This window comes from Rissa tridactyla, chromosome 5 (genome assembly GCF_028500815.1).
Source record: "Rissa tridactyla isolate bRisTri1 chromosome 5, bRisTri1.patW.cur.20221130, whole genome shotgun sequence".
Taxonomy (NCBI): domain Eukaryota; kingdom Metazoa; phylum Chordata; class Aves; order Charadriiformes; family Laridae; genus Rissa; species Rissa tridactyla.
Window position 1 is genome coordinate 66,489,541 of NC_071470.1, and position 17,950 is coordinate 66,507,490.

The following is a 17,950-nucleotide window of genomic DNA, read 5'->3' on the forward strand; positions in this document are numbered from 1 at the left end:
CCATATGTGCTGCTATGAAGAAAGTTCACTCCATCCCAGACAGATCAGTACAAGAGTCCAGTGTCACAGCAGGCCTGCAGCATGTCCCATGGTGTAAACGGGCACCCAAATGCAGCAAATGATGCTTTGTCTTCTTTGTGTCTCACTGCATTTATAAGTGAGGTTAATGTTCTGCTGAAATATTTGTAAGAAATTAGAAGACAATGCAGTGTTTCTTGGAGAGCCCTGTAGTTCGGGTCATGAAGCTCTGGAAGATAACTTCCCTTCAGAAAGTTTTGAACAGTTTTGTGAAGATTTTTTGGCCCTGGGCCAGGCTCTGATCCAAAGTAACCCTTCTAAACCAAATATGATGGAGAAATGAGGCGTTTCAGCGCCAGCCTCGCAGATCTGCTAAACCGCTCGCTTTGGGCCAAGTTACTTCCTGATGTGAAATAACCTAAAAGCTAAGGTGCTTGCCCTCAGTCCTTTTAGCCATTTAATCTTTAACTCATTTTGTTTGCAAACTGCATCACCCTGTTTCTGTAGCTAAATACTCATAAAAGGATCTGTTACAACTTGTGAAAACGATGCCAGTTTTTATTCAAAACCTCCGTCACGCTTCATGGCTGTTTTCTTAATGAAGCAACTGCACAGATGTTGGGATACCATTTATATTGGTATACACTACTTAAGGGTGGAAACCAGTCTTATTTTTCTCAGGTTTGGTGTGGCAGGTGTTGCTATAGCGTATTCTATCCATCCTGACTTACTTGATTCAGTATTGGCTGTCAGCCATGCTCCTTAAGGTTGGGATCTTGTTAAAGTTTTTAAAGTAATGGGATTTCGGCAGAGTCACTATTTGCATGGGAAATGCCCTTGGAAAAAAACAAAAAGTGCTGAAGGAAGGTTGTCTGAATTGCTAGATAGTGGGTTTTCCTTCCTACTTCATCAGTGGTGTAGCTGGGAGGCGACGTCTAAGTTGGTAAATGTCAGACTTTTTTAAACTAGTTGTGGTAATGCGATACCATGGTGACATTTACCATCAGCAAGAAGCATTAGTCTGGGGATCCCAGCCTTCTCCAGCAGGCAAGAGGTGAACTTTGAAAACTTGCCTCTTCAGGAGGTGCCAGTGACACCACATACACTGATACTCTGGTTGCAACACTGATCTGTGTTAGGATAATGCGAGCAAGCAGTGTCTTTCGTAGCTATCAGTTTTCCTTTAGTCACATAAGCAAATTTAAACCCAAAATCTAGAGTTGACAAAATATTGGAAATGAGAAACAATGCCAATAAATCCAACTGTCTTTCCACGTGGCATTGTAGCGTCTCAGGCAGCTCTGTGGGAGTGTGTCTGTCTCACCCTGCTGGGTTTGGAGGTATGTGTGTGGGACTGAGAAATGATGTTTGCAGCTGAAAGGAAAAAAAGCTGATATGGCTGGCTATGTTGTCAGCCTTCAGAAATAAAACTGTGGGCATGTCAGAGGACCCAGGACTGTAGAGAGAAATCTAAATAGAACTATTAATGCTGCAAAACCTGAAAGGAGGAATTACACCTCTAGAGGCTGAAACTGAGCTATCTGGGGAGATGCTTAAGGGAAACTTCCCTGTTTCAAAGAGAACTGACTTCCAAGAAAACCAAATGAATTTGAGCAATATGTAAGTACTCAGAATTCCTGAAAATAATGAAACAAGACTATTATATTTTTGTCCTCTGTCTAAATATCAAGAACCAGTTATTAACAAATGACCCCTGCACCTGTGCCTATGATTTTGCACATGCTCACTGACCCTTGCAATGCCAGATTTTACACACCTGATAGTGAATATAAAATACCTTATAGGATAATATGCTCTGTCTTCAACATTTTGCTCCAGGATGCATAGCAGAAACGAACAAGCTCCATACCAAATAATACCACCTATAACTTACATACCAAAAATTCATATGGTTCTTTGGTCAGAATGTAAACATACGTATGAATTGATGCCTCTTAATAAATCCAGGTATTGAAATGGATAGGTATTGCCAAGTATAAAAATAAATCGGTATCAATATTCATAGTTATCTATGCCTAACAATTGGTATTGATGCCTACTGACGACTACCATAATAAGTATCTAAGTCTATCAAAAGGTATCGATATTAATAGTTATCAACGCTTATCTAAACCAGTCTATCAATACCTATCAATACCTAGCTATCAATAGGTATTAAAAATGATAGGTATAAAGGACTATTGCTATTAAAAGGTATCAATATTGATAGGTATAGATACCTATTGATTTCAAAATTAGCATCAAAATCAATTGATATAGATGACTATTGAAATAAGTAGATATTAAAAATTACAGACATTGATGCCTATAAATGTCTACTGATGCCTATTGATTTCAAAGTCAGTATAGACATTGATAGGTATCAATGCCTGCCTTTCGATACCTATTGATATCAGTAAGTATTGATGCCTAATCATATCAAAATCAATATTGAAATTCATAGGTATAGATGCCTATTGATACTGAAAGTTATTGATGCCTACCCATATCGAGACAGGTATTGACAGACATTGATATTAATAGGTATTGATTGCTTTCAATAGGTACCACACTCTTTCAATGCCTCTAATTATCAAAATTGGTATTGAAATAGGTTTTGATGCATACCAATATTGAAACTTGATTTCAAAATCAAGAGGTACCAATAACTATACTTATCAGTAGATATCAATGCTTTTTGATAGATATTGAAATCAGTATTAAAAATAATAGGTATTGATTCTTATCAGTACTGAAAGGTATTGATATTGATAGGTATTGATGCCTGTTGATGTCTGTTGATGCCTATTGATATCAAAAGGTAACGATGCACATAGGTATCAACGCTTGTCAATACCAGTTTTGCAATCAATAAGTAGCAATGCCTATTGGTATCAAAATAGGTATCAAAATTGATAGTATGGATAGCTTTACTATGCATAGAGACTTGCAAGTACACAACCAATGTGTACCCAGTAATAATTTATTGGCTAGCACATTGGTAGGAAAAACATTCTATTAGGCCAACCTGAGCTGTGTGCACCACTCCTAATGCAAACATCTGATGAGTCTCTGCTGGTCAGTCAGGTGGAGAAGCATTGGCCTCTGCTGCTTCTCGGAGCAAACTGTTCCTTGATCTTGCTGACTTTTGACTATTACCTCTTTGGGGTTTTATACCTTTTCATGGCAGTATTTGTCTCTCGAGTCCTTGAGTTACTGCTTCCAACTCAAAAATTTCACTTTAGTCTGCCTTTTTACTTCTTTTACTTCTTATCTTGCATTGTTTTAGCTTGCATATTCTCTCACAGCTTAACAATAATTTTTCCACAAAGCTGAGCCAAGGTCATACCTCTGTACTTTGCAAAACTCAGCCTCAGACCACAGAAATTGAACCCAGGCCATAGGTCTGGGTTCAATTTACAGAGAAGAGATGGCAATGGCTCAATATGTCAGAATTCCTGTTTAATTACACTGACTTGTTACATCCTTTAAGTTTAGCAGGGATGAATGTTGAATGGTCAGGCTTACCAGATGTCCCACTTTTAGACGTAATGATGAATGAATTTACAACTTGGAGAACCCCTTGGTCCTTTAGTGATGGTGCACACGTGAAATGAACATCAGAATCTGATTCTCATTCTTCTTGAGACAATCTAGACCCATATACAGATATGAGGTTCACTTAGTCTCCAGCATCTGTATTTTATTTCTGTATCTGAAAACATCTGTGTCCATATTGCTACAGACAATTGCTTTTCTTTCAAAGGAAAAATGTCTGAGCAATGCAACTTTTTCTTCTAATTTTACTTTTCCTACCACAGTCCCATTTAAGTTTCCTTAAGGTGCTTTAATACTAAACAGACATCTTGGCTGTAACCTTTTTGCCCTTCCTAAGTGGTTACTCCAAAGTTAGAAGGCTTTGTAACATTTCTGAAACAGTACTAGGTTATTAAATCAGGAAAAGCTTTTGAGAATAGAACCCTTGTGTAAAACATGCTGTTTCTCTATCCTTTTCTTCCATATTAAATGGTTTCTGCTGATCAGTATTTCTGCTCATCATCACAGGGTGTATATATGTCAATGTGTTAGTTCAGAGCAGAGATGTGCTGGTGACATGAATCTTTCCATCCTCCATCCTCACTTTGCATTGTTTTGTATTGTCAAATTGTCTTGGAGAACACAAACCGAGTTCCTTTTAGACTAAACTAAAAGAAAAGGCAGGCTACCGGAGCATATTTAAAGTGCTTTAACTGCTACTGGTCATTCAGTGCAGGAGACTAGGGGAGAGCTAATATAAAGCATTTCCCCTTCCCTCCAGAAACACCTGTAGCATGGGCTTTTTATTTCCAGCAACACCTATTTTGCTCTTCAGACTTGCTGTGATTGTGCTGCACAACTTGCTAATGAAAGCGTAGCCACAATTATGCTGTATTCTCATCAACCTCCAAAAAAAGTATTTAAAGTGAGGTGTGAGTCCTAAAAATAGGCTTAAATATTAGCATTTCGGTGCTGTTTTCAATGGAATAGCATTTTAATAAATGATAGTCTACAAGCTCAGTTTAGACCTTACGATCATTAGTAAAGCCTACCGACAAATACAGGTCATCAGCACAGTAATTTTGTGTCTTAGTATTTAAAGCAGGTGCTTAATATTTAGCATCTGTTTAATCCTGTTGTTATCTGATGTGTGTGACGGAAGCTTACTAGGGAATTCTATTGATGGTTACCAGAATGAAATAGAATTCATTTCTTTCATAGATCTTCTTTGCTGAGTTAAAAGAGTAGTTGATCTTATTTTCATCACTAAAATAAATGCAAAGGACTCTTACCTGTATTGAGAGATCACATTTCTGAAGTGCAGGAGAGCTGTTTCTTAAGGATGGTGACTTTAATGGAACTGTACTTGCAGACCTGAATTTTACTCATTGGCACCACAGAACTCCAGAGAGAAGCGTTCCTGTTTCAAATCTTGTGCTGTTTTTTTTTACATGGTGACTTTCCTTGTAAACTACAAGGTAGCATAACTCCTGCCACAGCTCGAACCATGGTATGGATGCTTTTAAAAGAAATTGCCATTGGGATTTTTCTCTGGATGTTTGTTACTAAAGCCAATCAGATGAAAAAAATATTATTCCTGCTGCTTTCTGACTGATTCTGCATCTTGCTTTTACTACGGAGGTAGTCCTAAAGCATAAACCTCAATATTTACTGATAAATTAGTAAACTCCATTTACTTTCTGAATTCTATTCCATTATTACAAGGTGTACAAGAATTGAGCGAATGCACTCAGAAACATCAGCTTTATGACGCAAAGAATAAGGCCACTTCTGCATTATTTCTATGAAGCGTTCCACAAGTCTTATGTGACTGATTTTTTCTGTGTAGCTTTGTTGGGAGTGGAAGAAGAAAAGATTCAACTTTCTCTGCATTGACTACTATGTATTAGGTGCTTGGACTATTATAACTTGGTGACATTTGTATTAGGAGTACAATTTAATGAACACGCTAGAAGTAGCGGTCAGAAAATAACCATAACCATTCTGCCAGGTAAAGATTAATGGCTCACCTAGCAGAAGAAGGAACTTTAAAGCTTACCTATGTAATACTGTGAAAGAAAATTTGGATTTACAGGTCTTTTGTTAGCCAGATTTGGAATGGAGAAAACAAGTACGCTAACTGAAAAGTGAGGAAAAACTAATGGTTGGTGGGCCTTTGGTTTCAGAGAAGCAGCTCTGTGTAGAATAAGGATAACTGTGTATTTCTTAGAGGACTTCAATCTTAGTCTCGGACATCATCTAGATTATTTAGAGAATCAGGTATGTGTGCACACGGGTGTTTTTAGTATGTAAGAAATCTTTTAAAAGCTAAATCTACAAACTGCTTGCGCTTCCTAAAATGGAGATTTGCAGGCATTATGTTGCACACAGAGTTAAGGATCAGTTTGCTTCAGTAGCCATGTGCCTCCTGAAGAAATGAGCTGAAAATTGGAGTCTCCTGAGGCACAGATGTAGAAAAAGGCCTGTTTTGAGGAAAGTTAGCTGATGCAGAACAGCAGTTGGACTAGGAAGTGTCATGAAAGAGAGCTAGTGAGCGCTCTGGAAATGTACCAAAGATGCCAAAGAAAGAGAGAATACTTAAGGCTGTTCAATCCAAGCAAGCCTAGACACACGAAGACTAAATATGGAGGGCTGAAACCCAACAGCTTGATGAATGTCTAGACAGCTGTTTTCAGACTGTGACGTGTTTATAACACTGAGCTGGCTGCAGAAGTCCAAATCTCATTCAGTCACAGGATGCTCGCCCACTGTGAAAAGCAGCAAGGCTTCCTGGCACAAAAATTGCTTCAGAAAGAGGGTGCTCTTGCTCAACTAACCATGCTGCGTTTAGTAACCAGGGGACCACCAGTGTGATGCTTTTGCATGGCCAACTGAGTCCAAGTGACTCCTGTCTCTCGCTGCTGTTGCAGCTGCTGGGAGGAACAGCTGTCAGGCATGGAAACAACATAAAGAATATCCATGAGGAGCAGGAGAAGAGGAAATAAGAAGCATTAAAATGAAAGAAAAAACACAAGACAGGTTCTCCTCAATTAATGGAAGAATTTTGATGAGGAAACTTTATATTGACGGAAGCAGAGTAACCTTTGAGGGAACATATAATTCGTGTTTTGGCAGCCAGATGTAGCCTGTGATTTCTGGTGAAGAGATACTTTGAAAAGTGCTATTTACTTTGACTATGGACATTATAAATACATCAGTAACATGCTGTTATGCTTTAGTTACCTATTCATAGGAAGAGATGGCTTATCGGATTTTGGGTTCGAGCTAGTGCGTTTTCCAGGAAAATTTGTATAGTCAGCTCCTGCTTTGACGTAAGAAACCAAATTGCAGATTGTTTTCTTAGACAGTTGGAGCTTAGTATCTAACGAGCAGTTTTCTCCTGAAAATTATTGCTGTGGTCTGTATCAATGAAATTCTCTAGTTCCTCTACTGTTTTTGCTGTTTATCAGAGGACTTCTTGTTCATTCAAGAAAGGCTTAGTATAATCATGGCATAGATTTGGACATTGAAGTAAAACCACTAAAAGGGTCTGGAGGACCTGGAATGAAAGACTTCAAAAGTTCTGCTGCTCTGGTCATCAACTTCTGTTCTATTTTCCTTTTAGTTGCGTAGGATTTAAGTTGTTTGAGTCATTTGACCTTTAGTTCAAAGTATGAAGGCTGGTATCAACAAGTATGGAAGAATTGCTTTGACCTTGTATCATGGGGCATATTTAACATTTCCCAGAGTATTCCAAGAAGAATCTAAAAATGATGTCCCAAAACTGGGGTAAAAAAGATGGGGAGAGGCATTAACCCTCAATTTTATGTCTTTTTCCTTTCAGAACTGCTACTGTAATGCTAGAATAGAAGAATTAGTCATTCCTAAGTCTGGCACCTAAAACAGTGAAGAATAAGGTTGCCTCTCCCTAAGAAATGTAGCAGTCAGCAGTTCTTATATAGATGAAAAAAGGGAAAAGTGTCAGGAAATGAGGACATTTCAAACTCTGGATCATATGTTATGCACATCCACTAAGGGACACTGTGGTTTATCATTTACCACAAAACAGCTGTGGAATTGTCCTTTATGTATGCTCCCTTCTGGTTTGGTTTTTTTTTTTTTTGGTTGTTTTTTTGGTTTGGTTTTGGGAGGAGGGGTGTCAGTTTTTTGGTTTTTGTTTTTTTTTTTTTTTATACAAGAGAGGAAGACATGATGTTCAAATGTCCAGTACTTTTATAATACAGGAAAAATGAATGCCAATAATTTTTTTTTTTTTCAAAATCCAAATAGAGCTCCACAAATACCAGAAGTTATTTTTATGATATGATTTTGGATTGTCAGGAAAAATCTGTATTTCCTAAATTAGCAAAAATGGGTATACGTTTCAAATAAACCAGCTGTGGTGATATTTCATGTATAGGTTCTGTTGTTGGTGTGACCAAAACACATGTATAAATACACAGAATAGGGATAACACAGTACAAGGACTGAACGTGTTAAGGAATAATATCAAAAGAAGAAACATGTAGAAGAATCCTAAACATTTAAATCAAAATCATCAGTATATTGCTTTCTTTTTTAAAAAAAACCAAACAAGTAAATTGTTAATAGTCTGGGGCACGTAAGCACCCAGTCTGACAAAAACTTATTAAGTCGTCTAATTTTAGGTATGATAATAGTTCAGTTGATGCCTCTGGACCTAAATGTGTGTAAAACAGTGTTTGTGGAGGTGCTGGGTCGCCTGGCAGACAGTAAACTTTCTTCAGAGCAGCCTTTATGGTATTGAAAATACTGGACAAAAATTTTTTGCTGTTGTTTTTGCTTTGTTTTCAAGCAAAATAACATTCTATTTTTTTTAACCACTTGACATCTGAGCATCAATTTTTCTTTTGCATTATTTTATACAAGAAAAGAGGAAAATTAATTAGCAGAACAGCTTTATCCAAGAAGTTTTTAACTATGAGCTTACAATTGCCTCTAACAACATTTTATATAAAGAGAACAAGTCAGTAAATATTATAGTAATTCGTGTATTAATCTGATACAGTAAAACAATTAAACTATTTAAATGTTAGTTTTTATAAATCACACTTTTCCAGAAGACTCCACATACAAAGTTCAGAATGAATTTGCAGAAACCTATGTGCTTTATCACTATCTGTGGGCTTCTTCTGGTCTTATCATAATAAAAAGCCGCACTGGGTTGTTCTGATTGCGATCTGAAGATTCCCCAAAGTTTGGGTCGCTTGTTCACTCATGCACATGTTTGTGAAGTTCTTCTCTCGGAGTTATCTCACTAATCTCAATGCAATAGAAGTCTCTCTGGATTTCCGCTGTGCTAGTAACATCACAGCTTTCATCCTTTTATCATCCTCTTTGCTATTAAAAGAAAAAAGGAAAATTGGGAGGACTTCTCTGAATGGAAAAGCAGCAAATTGCTGGTGACGTAGCCATTGGTTGCCCTGGGAGTACTCGTTGCATCCTTCAGTTTAATTTGCTTAATATATGTAATTAATTAAGCAACTACAAAGTGACAGAAATGTATTTGTGGATTCAGTCTCTGTAAATTAGTGATAAACAATTTGATACTGCAGGATGTTAGTGCTTTCTCTGTGGGACTAATGATCTCTAATGCCTCAGCAGTCGTTTGTGGAGCTCATCATGTTTACCTATTAAAATGAAGTCATTACATTTGGCTGCAGAAATCTTATAATGCTCTTGGTACTACCTGCATTTGGCTGTGAATTTCTGACCACGAATAGGACCATGAATGTTTTGCTGAATCCTGGTGGACAGGACATCGTGTTATGGGTAAATACTCTTTTAGCTTTAGAGGGTGTTTGTAGAGACATGGAGGATTCAGCAGAAGTATCAGCAGTTAGTTCAGTGATGCAAGGCATTCTACACCCTAAAATTTACTGCAACTATATGAGACAATTTTTTAAGTGTGATGCATTTTATGGGAGTCAAGGGATTAAGGTGTCCTCTTCAGAACTTGATTTACAAGCATTTGGGTATGCCATGCTTCTGTGTAATGTCATTGGAAAACATAATGCAACTCAGGAGGACCAGTTAGTTCAGGGTTAAAATAAGTACCTTCAACAAACTGGCCTCCTAAAGGGTGGAGATCATTTACAATGCTTGGGCTGAATAGCTAGAGCTTGTCTAGGGACAGCTTTAGTGTGCGCAGGCGCTCTGCCCACACTGTGTGCAGTTTGGGTAGCTACATGTGCAGCTACTGAGGCTGCATGCACAAATGATACATTTTTACATATGAAAACCTGTAGAACAAAATTCAGAGGCTAAACTGAAAGAATTTTCAAAATTAGGCTCAAGACCAAGCCTTCCTACTTTCCTATGCAGTATTCTTGCTGTTTTTCTTCCCTCAAACTATTTAAAGGAAACTGATAATTTAGCTGGAGTGCAGGCACATGGTTATTAGTGTCATCTGTACCCAAGAGATAACAGTGACGTAACCTTAGTGCAAGGAAAAAAAAAATTGCAACTTAACTTGTTTCTTGCAAAAGTATTTTGTTTGTTTTTTTTTTTTTTTCTCTCTTGAGGAAATTCATGTGGTTTGTTGTCACTGTCAAGCACTGTAACATACTTAGGAACTTCATCTCTTGGAAAATGTATTATTTGTTTATTTTTGCAAGCTGTGGCCTACATATACAGGAGTTTTTTTCCTGTATGTGGAACAAAATGATTTCTCAATAGGGAAGTGTGAGCTGAATGTACTGGCATTATTAATAGAGGTTAAAAATACAAAAAAGTTAAGATATTTTAGTTGGTGTCCTATGTCTGTGGCACATACAGCGAAAGTATTATTCAGGTCTCAGACCTAAAATATTATGTTGCTTTAAAAAAGAGTCAAGCATTAAAGGATTTTTTTTCCTGCAGTTTTAAAAAAGCAGTCTAGTCAGAACAAAATAAGTAAGTACAAAGATATGAGATATAATGATTTAGCCCAAAACTTGGGCTGAGATGTGTGTTCTTCATCTCTTTTATTAAAGTTGAGGCATTGTGCAACAGAGCACATAGGAGTCATGAAGTGGGATAAGAACCAGCAGGCCCTTTGGCTCTCCGGCACTGTGTTGCGAAATTCAGCTTGGAGAAAGTGGGAGCATCTAACCAATAGGTAGCCCCAGACCATCGCATCTGGCTTCACTGGGCTGAGAATGAAGCCATGACCTCGTTATGCAAACTGAAGCAGTGCAGATCATGCCAAAAACAAACAAAAAAACCCAAAACAAACAGAAAAAAAGAGCTGCAGAACTTCAGCGAATGTTGCAATCGACCAGGGAGGTACTAAGTAAGTTTAGACTATTCTAGAGCCGGACAAATGAGCAAGAATTTGCTGAACTACATTTTTCGCCTTGGACATCAAAGCCCTTTGAACCTAGTCGCAGTAACCTAACACATTTTTGGCTTTACTTGTCCTTAATACTCTCAGACGTGGCCTAAATTTTCACAGGGTTAAATGTGTCTATTTTTGTGCTATGATGTGTAAACAGGATTTGTGTAGCAAACACCTTGCTAAGTATGATTCCATCTGGTACATTTGCTGGAAATGACATGCAGCTCTTAAACCCACTGTCAACTAATGTCTCGTTTGATGTTCAGGTTGAGATGGTGGTCTTCAATCAGAGTACAATGTGTTGTGTTTGATACATCAGTTTATTAAAAAAAATCATACAGTTTGAATGGCAATGGCTGTATAAAATTCTCTATAAAATGTAGGCTCAGGAAAAATCCTAGCTCCACGGAAGTTAGTGGCATAAACACTCATTCGCAGTGAAAAGAGAATTTCAACTCATGCTTTTGGTTTCACTGGTTGCTTACAAACTGTAGGCACATGGAATGAATTTTTAAAATAAGACATGTATCAGTGTCTTCTTCCCTTAGGTGGGCTTGGAGATCTCCTGACTTTGAGATATTTGTGTAAACAAAGTGTGTGTGTGTGTGGCAGAAAAGGATTTTGTGTGTATATTGTAGCTTGATTTTCTGGACTGCTATTTTTTTATGCAAAAATACACAATTCAGGGTACTAGTGTATCTTCTGTGATTTTTAAAAGGATTTAAAACATTTAACCAGCTGATGTTAATTGTATTCTGAAGGGTAACCAGATTACTCAGTTACTGGGGCTCCCTCGTTGGGGACAGTACGGGGCAGATGTACACCTTTTCAACACTGATTCATTCTGTTCACATGAAATGACAGGGCTTACGCAACTGGTGATCTTGGTCTCTTACTACGTTGTCTGAGGTTTGGGACTTTTTTGCTGTCACTGATTTTCTTCACTGAAATTAAATTCGTGCAAACAAGCTAGCTAAGACGTCCGAGGCGTGTGTCAGGTACTACTGAGTGCACAATACTTGCAGCATTTTATTAAGGCAGTCATGAAAGACACTTAATTTCCTTAGAAAGGGGGGGACTCCAAAGAACCCACAGGAGCAGCTCTTTGAAAAGCATGAAATAAAGATCAAGATGTAAAGGTAGTGACAAATCACTGCTCTAGGCTCCGGCGCCAGCATGTTGGGAGAGGAAAAATCCCTTTGCTCCCTCAGTGCATCTGCCCAGCCTATCAGTCAATACGTGCTTTATTACAGATGTTATTGATCCAAAGCACTACCCCAGAGTGGCAGGACAAGTTGTTCTCTGGCATGGGGCTCTCTGCTACGGGGCTGGCGCTCTTTCAGGCTTTCCTGAACTTATCTTCCGTAACCCCTTTTTTTCCCTTTTGTGTGCTGTGGCTGAAGACTCTGCCTGGCTCCCTTAAGCAGTTGGGCCCTTTTCCAGAAGAGATCTAATACACTGTGGGCTCACCTTTAGCTTTGGCCGAGGGCAGAGATGCTGCTATGGTTGGCTGAATATTTAAGAAGCTGAGTAGGCTGGAACTGCGGTTTTGGCAGTTCCATAGGGATACGTGTGCTTGCTGCAGGATGTGCCCATTCCTCCTTTAGATACCAGATTACATACAAGCAGTTGGCACATTTAGTTTGCCCCAGTACTCGCACTTCCATGTGAAGGAAGTAACCTGCCTCAGATTGTCAAAGAAACATAAATGCGTGATGGTTTAAAAGCATGTCCTGGATAAAAGAGAGAGATATTCTTTACCGACTTGTGCAATTTGAGGAGCAAACATAGATGTTTACCCTGTGCCAAAATCTGCCCACATAAGCAGATCAGACTTTTTTTTTTTTAATGTTGTTCTGGAAGGTCAGAGACTATTTTGTTTGCTGCAGGTTTTTTTGCTTAGTGAAGCAAAGTTCACAGGAGCCAGAGTAATGATTTGATTTCCAAGTTTTCTTCATTCTTCACTGTGTGCTTAGTTAAATATATCTGTGGCAGTCTCACCTTTGAGCAGCAGCAGCAGCAGCAGCAGCAAAGAAGCTGTAACTTCTAAATAAGCAATAAACTCCTTTGTCCATTTGAAAAAAAAAAGCCAGTAACTTCAGAATTACTGTTATAAATGGTATGAAATGACTCAAGGCCTGTTTACATCCTGAGTGCTTGCATTATGTGCACTGAAAAATTACTGTGCAGCTGTTGAAGGTTCTGCCCCTGAACATCTTCACAAGCAAAGATTCTGCTGCCTCCTGTAACTCTCATTGCTCTCCTACAGTCTGAAGCAGGAATTTGGGGTTAGACACATCCCATGTGCAAAATGCAGTGTTAAGGATAGTTGACCTTTTGTATTGTGTGTATTTCAAGCAGCACTGAAGGATTACGCTATTGTAATATGTTAGGGCTGAATCATGAGATTGAGTCTCTTCACTTTCCCAGGGGCAGTTTTCATTTCTGTCTCTTTCCCATTATGTCTCAATGTCTTATTTGCAAAATAGATAATAATTCTCTACTTGATAAGGGTACTGCGGCTTTTTCCAATGTTTGTGAATTTTTTACTGGGTGTGTATTTCTGATAAGCTTGCAGCAAAGCGGAAGCATAACAGTGTGGGCTGCATTGTTTTCACTTTGTATTAATGCCAGCCAGATACAGAGACACTCAGCTGGGGCTGCTGCAAGGTTATGTGGCCCATTGATATATGGGATAAACTGCCCTGTTTATCCCAATAACCCCCTGTCCTTTCTGGGGGGCAAGAGATGGACGGAGGTAGGTTAAAGAAGGACTCAGCTTCCCCTATTGTGTAAAGGTTCTTTTGTCCTGTATATTCTGAGCCTTTCGTTCCAAGTCCTGTTTGGTAGTGTTGAACCTCTCCCTATATATAGAACATATATATATATTCTCTATATATAGAATAGTGAAATGGAAGTACAGGAGGCAGCTTTTATTACATTTATGCTGATCAAAACTTTCTAAACTGTTTTTTGTGCTTTCTTATGCAGTGAAACATGTAGAAAAGCTCAGCAAACAATATTGCCACAAGAAAAAGACATTTATTTTTCTCACTCATTTTTCCTATGTTTTAAACACTGAATAACTTAATTTCTAAAATATATAACTGGTACAGTGAAACAGCTGAAGTAAACAATAGTTGCCTCTTAGTTTGACTAGCATTTTCTTTATTTAGAATTGATGGCTTCTTTACACCTTTGTTGTCTTGCATCTGTGTGCTTTTGAGCTAAAGTTACTAATATTTGAAGTCGATTTCAGGCCAACTGCATCTGAAATCAGTGGATCTCTAGCTATTTAGGGAGAAAATTTGCCCTTTGTCAAAATAATGATTGACACATCCCCTAAGGGGGATTTCAAGCATGGAAACTGATAAGCTGGTAAACTGAGGAGAGGGAGTTATACCTGTTGAGGATAAACAGAATACCTCCTCTGCTTTGTAACTTAGGTCTGATTGTCCTGGCTCTGTTTTCTGCCATGGAGGGTGTATGATCTCTTGGCCCTTATGGCAGACCTCAGCTTCATGGTCTGGAAACAGCTTTAAATTCAACAAACTGTGAGTCATCGCATTTGGAAGAGGCTGTCCCAGGACAGACCACAAATAGAAGCAACTCTGGGGCAATTCCATAACGTACCGAGTGGAACCCAAAAGGGCCACATGTGAAGTTACTTCCAAGGTTTCTGCTCTTTCCAGAAATGTTACCACAAGCTGCTCAGAACCATTTCAACAGCTGATCTTTTTTAAAACCTTTTTCTGACTCCTAAGGATCCAGACTTGAAGTTGCCTTATTTTTTTAAAGTCATTTTGGCACTAGGTGATTACTGAAAAAAGAAACTGATTTTTGTTGCACTTCCCCAATAAGCCGGTGCTACTACTGCACTTTTAGCAACCAGTTATCAGGACGCACTCTGCAATCAGAAAATCTGTAATCAGATTCTTTTGAACTCTTCGACGAGTCTTGTCACAGCACCTTTCTTTCACCACATGATTTCTGCCTGCACAAACACAATTTAATATTGAAGTTCATTTAGATTAGCCAGTGTAACGTTGCTTGATGAGCTGCCAGATAGGCACGTGTGTATACTTCAACTGAGATTTGATCAGTGGCTGCTAAACTCTCACTTGCCTGAGGTTTTCACAATACATTCTTCCTGTACTTAGGGCATTACCTTGGCTGCTAATTACTTCTCTCATCATGTACAAAATTATGTTGTTTACCTTAAAGGTGATGCATCAGCTTCAGCCCGCTTAACTTGCAGACCTGCAAGTTAACTGCCTGCTTCTAGTTGTTCCCTTGAGGTTCTTGTCCTACTGGTTTCCTGTCAGCTCCCGCTTTTCCTTTAGAATAATTTGGAAACACTGGATTTCAGTAGCTATATTTTTAGATTTTTGGATTTAGTAAATTTTACCTATTGGGCGTGCCTGTTCCCGCTTCACTTTCAGCTGAATATACAATGTCAGTGGTTGCATAGCTGTGCAATGACTGGGTTTGACTTGCAAAAATATTTTAAGATACCTATGTGTAAAATGTCATGGTATGTAAAATGTCAATTGTACTGTGTTATGCGCTATAGAGCGGGCCGAAGGAGAGGATATAGTTTAATCATTAGAAACCTTGGACTGAGAGGCATGACTTTAGGTTTCTATTCTTGGTTTTAACGCTGACTTAACATGTGACTTGTGCAAGTGATTTAACCTTTGTATGCCCCTGCCTACCCACACAAAAAATGAATATTATAATCTCTACTTCTGAAGTTTTGTCATTAAAGAGACTACACCAGTCTCTCTGTTGCAAGCCTCCTGTCTGATAGCATATTAAATATAAAGTTCAACTCTAAAGATTCATTTTCATCCTTCTCCATCCTCATCCCTTAATGGCACAGCTTCTACTTACTGGGGTACTGGCTCGTACGCCCAGTTAGTGACCTCTCACAACTACAGTTCAGTAAAACAAAGGAACTATAAACCAGAAGAATGAGGCTTGTGAGTGGAGGAGAAAGCACATCTTCAGAGTACGGCCTCTGAATCTGCAGATCACTCCCACAAGCAATTCTGGGAGCTGGAAACCTCAGCTTCAGAGTAAAGAGAAATAACGTATTACCTCAGCTTAGTCTTCTTGACCCCCCTAATGCAGACACACCAAAATTCAGTGCTTGTAGATAAGGAGAGGGAAGAAAAAGCCAGAGCAGCAATTAATTTTTTTGTGCATAATTTTGTGAAGTGTCATGTTGCCATAAATGATGCATTTGGATTAGACAAAAATGTGACAACTGTGTTCCTCTATGGTCCATACGTAAGCCATGTGAGCAAGTTTTATTTCTGCAGGAGTTAAAAATATTGCACTGACGCAATTTGTAAGTGGTATAGATTTACATATCCATGAGTAAAAATCTTTTTTTTTTTTTTTCCCTTGCTCATGGGAGTAGACCAACTAGAGACAAAATGGACCTCAACAGGATCTGTCCCAACTGTGCATCTGTCTTATCTCTCTGCAATACATACACCTCTCATAGGAGATGTGAAAGCTCTCTGGAAGTTTTTACTCTTGAAGATTAAGTACAAGCTAGAATCTTGTCAGTGCTGGTTTGGATCCATACTGCGTTCTTCCCCTTAAGTTTCTAATCTTCAAAATGAAGAAGGGGAAAATGGAAGTAGAATTTCTTAAAAACTGGAGCCAAAAGAGCAAAAGAAGAGTTCTGAGTTCTAAGTGATGGTTGGGCTAAGTTTACCAGTGGGGAGAAACTCAACTTCATCAGTTCTGCCTTCATTTGTGGAGAGTCTGCGAGGATTAGTGGAACAGATTCCAAGTATAAAAGGAGTATTATCAAATGGAGAAAAAAAAAAAAGAAGAAAGAAAGAAGTAAGTAAAAATATTTTATCAGACACTTCTGCAGCAACACATTTCCACTAAAGGCTGGGAAAAAAGTGCTGAAAAGCCACATGCTCTTTCCTTTGCTTTGTGCATTTGCTCAGAAATAACAGTCAAGAGGGAGACATTAAGAAACTATATAAGTGATGAAAAAATTTAAATACAATTTAGTATGGAGTGATTATATCTGATGAAACAACTTGGAGAAGGGACCAGAAGTTCTGTGTGTTAGCAGAAAACCAAACTCCAAGCCTGATATGTTTTCTCTGAGTGCTCCTGGAATGAGAGTTAACACTGACAGAAAGATGACTGAGGGAGGCACAGAATCTAATGACGTTGTTTATTATAATAAAATGCCTGTTTTGCTGAGGGGTAAATATCTATTAGAGATGAAGGCGGAAATCCTGGCCCCGCTGATGTCCATGGCAAAACTTTGACTGACTCTACCTCTGGCAGAATTTTACGCATCACCTTGAAATGTAGACAGTAGAGGTAGCAGAAAACTACTGTCTCTCACGTTTTGATTCCTATTTAGAATCAGACTGTGGTCAGATGTTGAATGCAGAATTAAGATTTCTCTCTTTGCCCCATCTGGCTTGCCTTTCCTGTCCTCCTCTGTTTCGTTGGAGGCAGCCTGCCCGCTCTGGCAGGCTGAGCCGGGCTCTGAGTTTGTAGAGAAGCAAGTGAGGACCACTCACACAGCCCATTCTGGTGTCTGCCGCTGGTATTCTCTGGCAGGAGTCAGAACGGTGTCTTAAGCTGCACTGAACAACTCATCGTTTTATTTAGATCATTTGTACGTTTTGGTTTTTTTTGCGCACTGTTTTATATTAATGATGCCAGTGGCTCACTCCAGTATGATCCATTATGTTCTGGCCTGTTTGACCATTAATACACAACTTTATACCTGTAACCTTTTCTTTGTGAAGTGTATTTCATTATTTTCGAAAGTTATTCTTCCAGCTACTAGCCCTTTAGTTTTTCAATATTTCCTTTTAAAACATGTGAGTACATTACTCCAGAACAGCCTCGGTGATAAACTGCACACAGAAACACAAGAGCATCTTTGTTCCAGTTGTGCTACCTTCCTCCTAAAGACTGGACTAACTGCTTTTGCAGCGCAGAGGGCTCACAATTGTTGGGTTTTCTACAGTAATTTAGATAGCATTT

The 17,950-nt window shown here is 38.7% G+C and overlaps 1 protein-coding gene across 1 annotated transcript in view; it reads left to right on the forward strand.

Annotated features, from left to right (window-relative positions):
* Window positions 1-9,347: 9,347 nt before the first annotated feature.
* Window positions 9,348-17,950, forward strand: part of JADE1 (jade family PHD finger 1) — a 56,019-nt gene continuing 47,416 nt past the window's right edge. Inside the window, exon 1 of the mRNA XM_054202631.1 lies at window positions 9,348-9,366. Within this exon, the coding sequence (XP_054058606.1) occupies window positions 9,363-9,366 (4 nt within the window). The 5' untranslated portion in view covers window positions 9,348-9,362. The remainder of the gene's footprint in view (window positions 9,367-17,950) is intronic.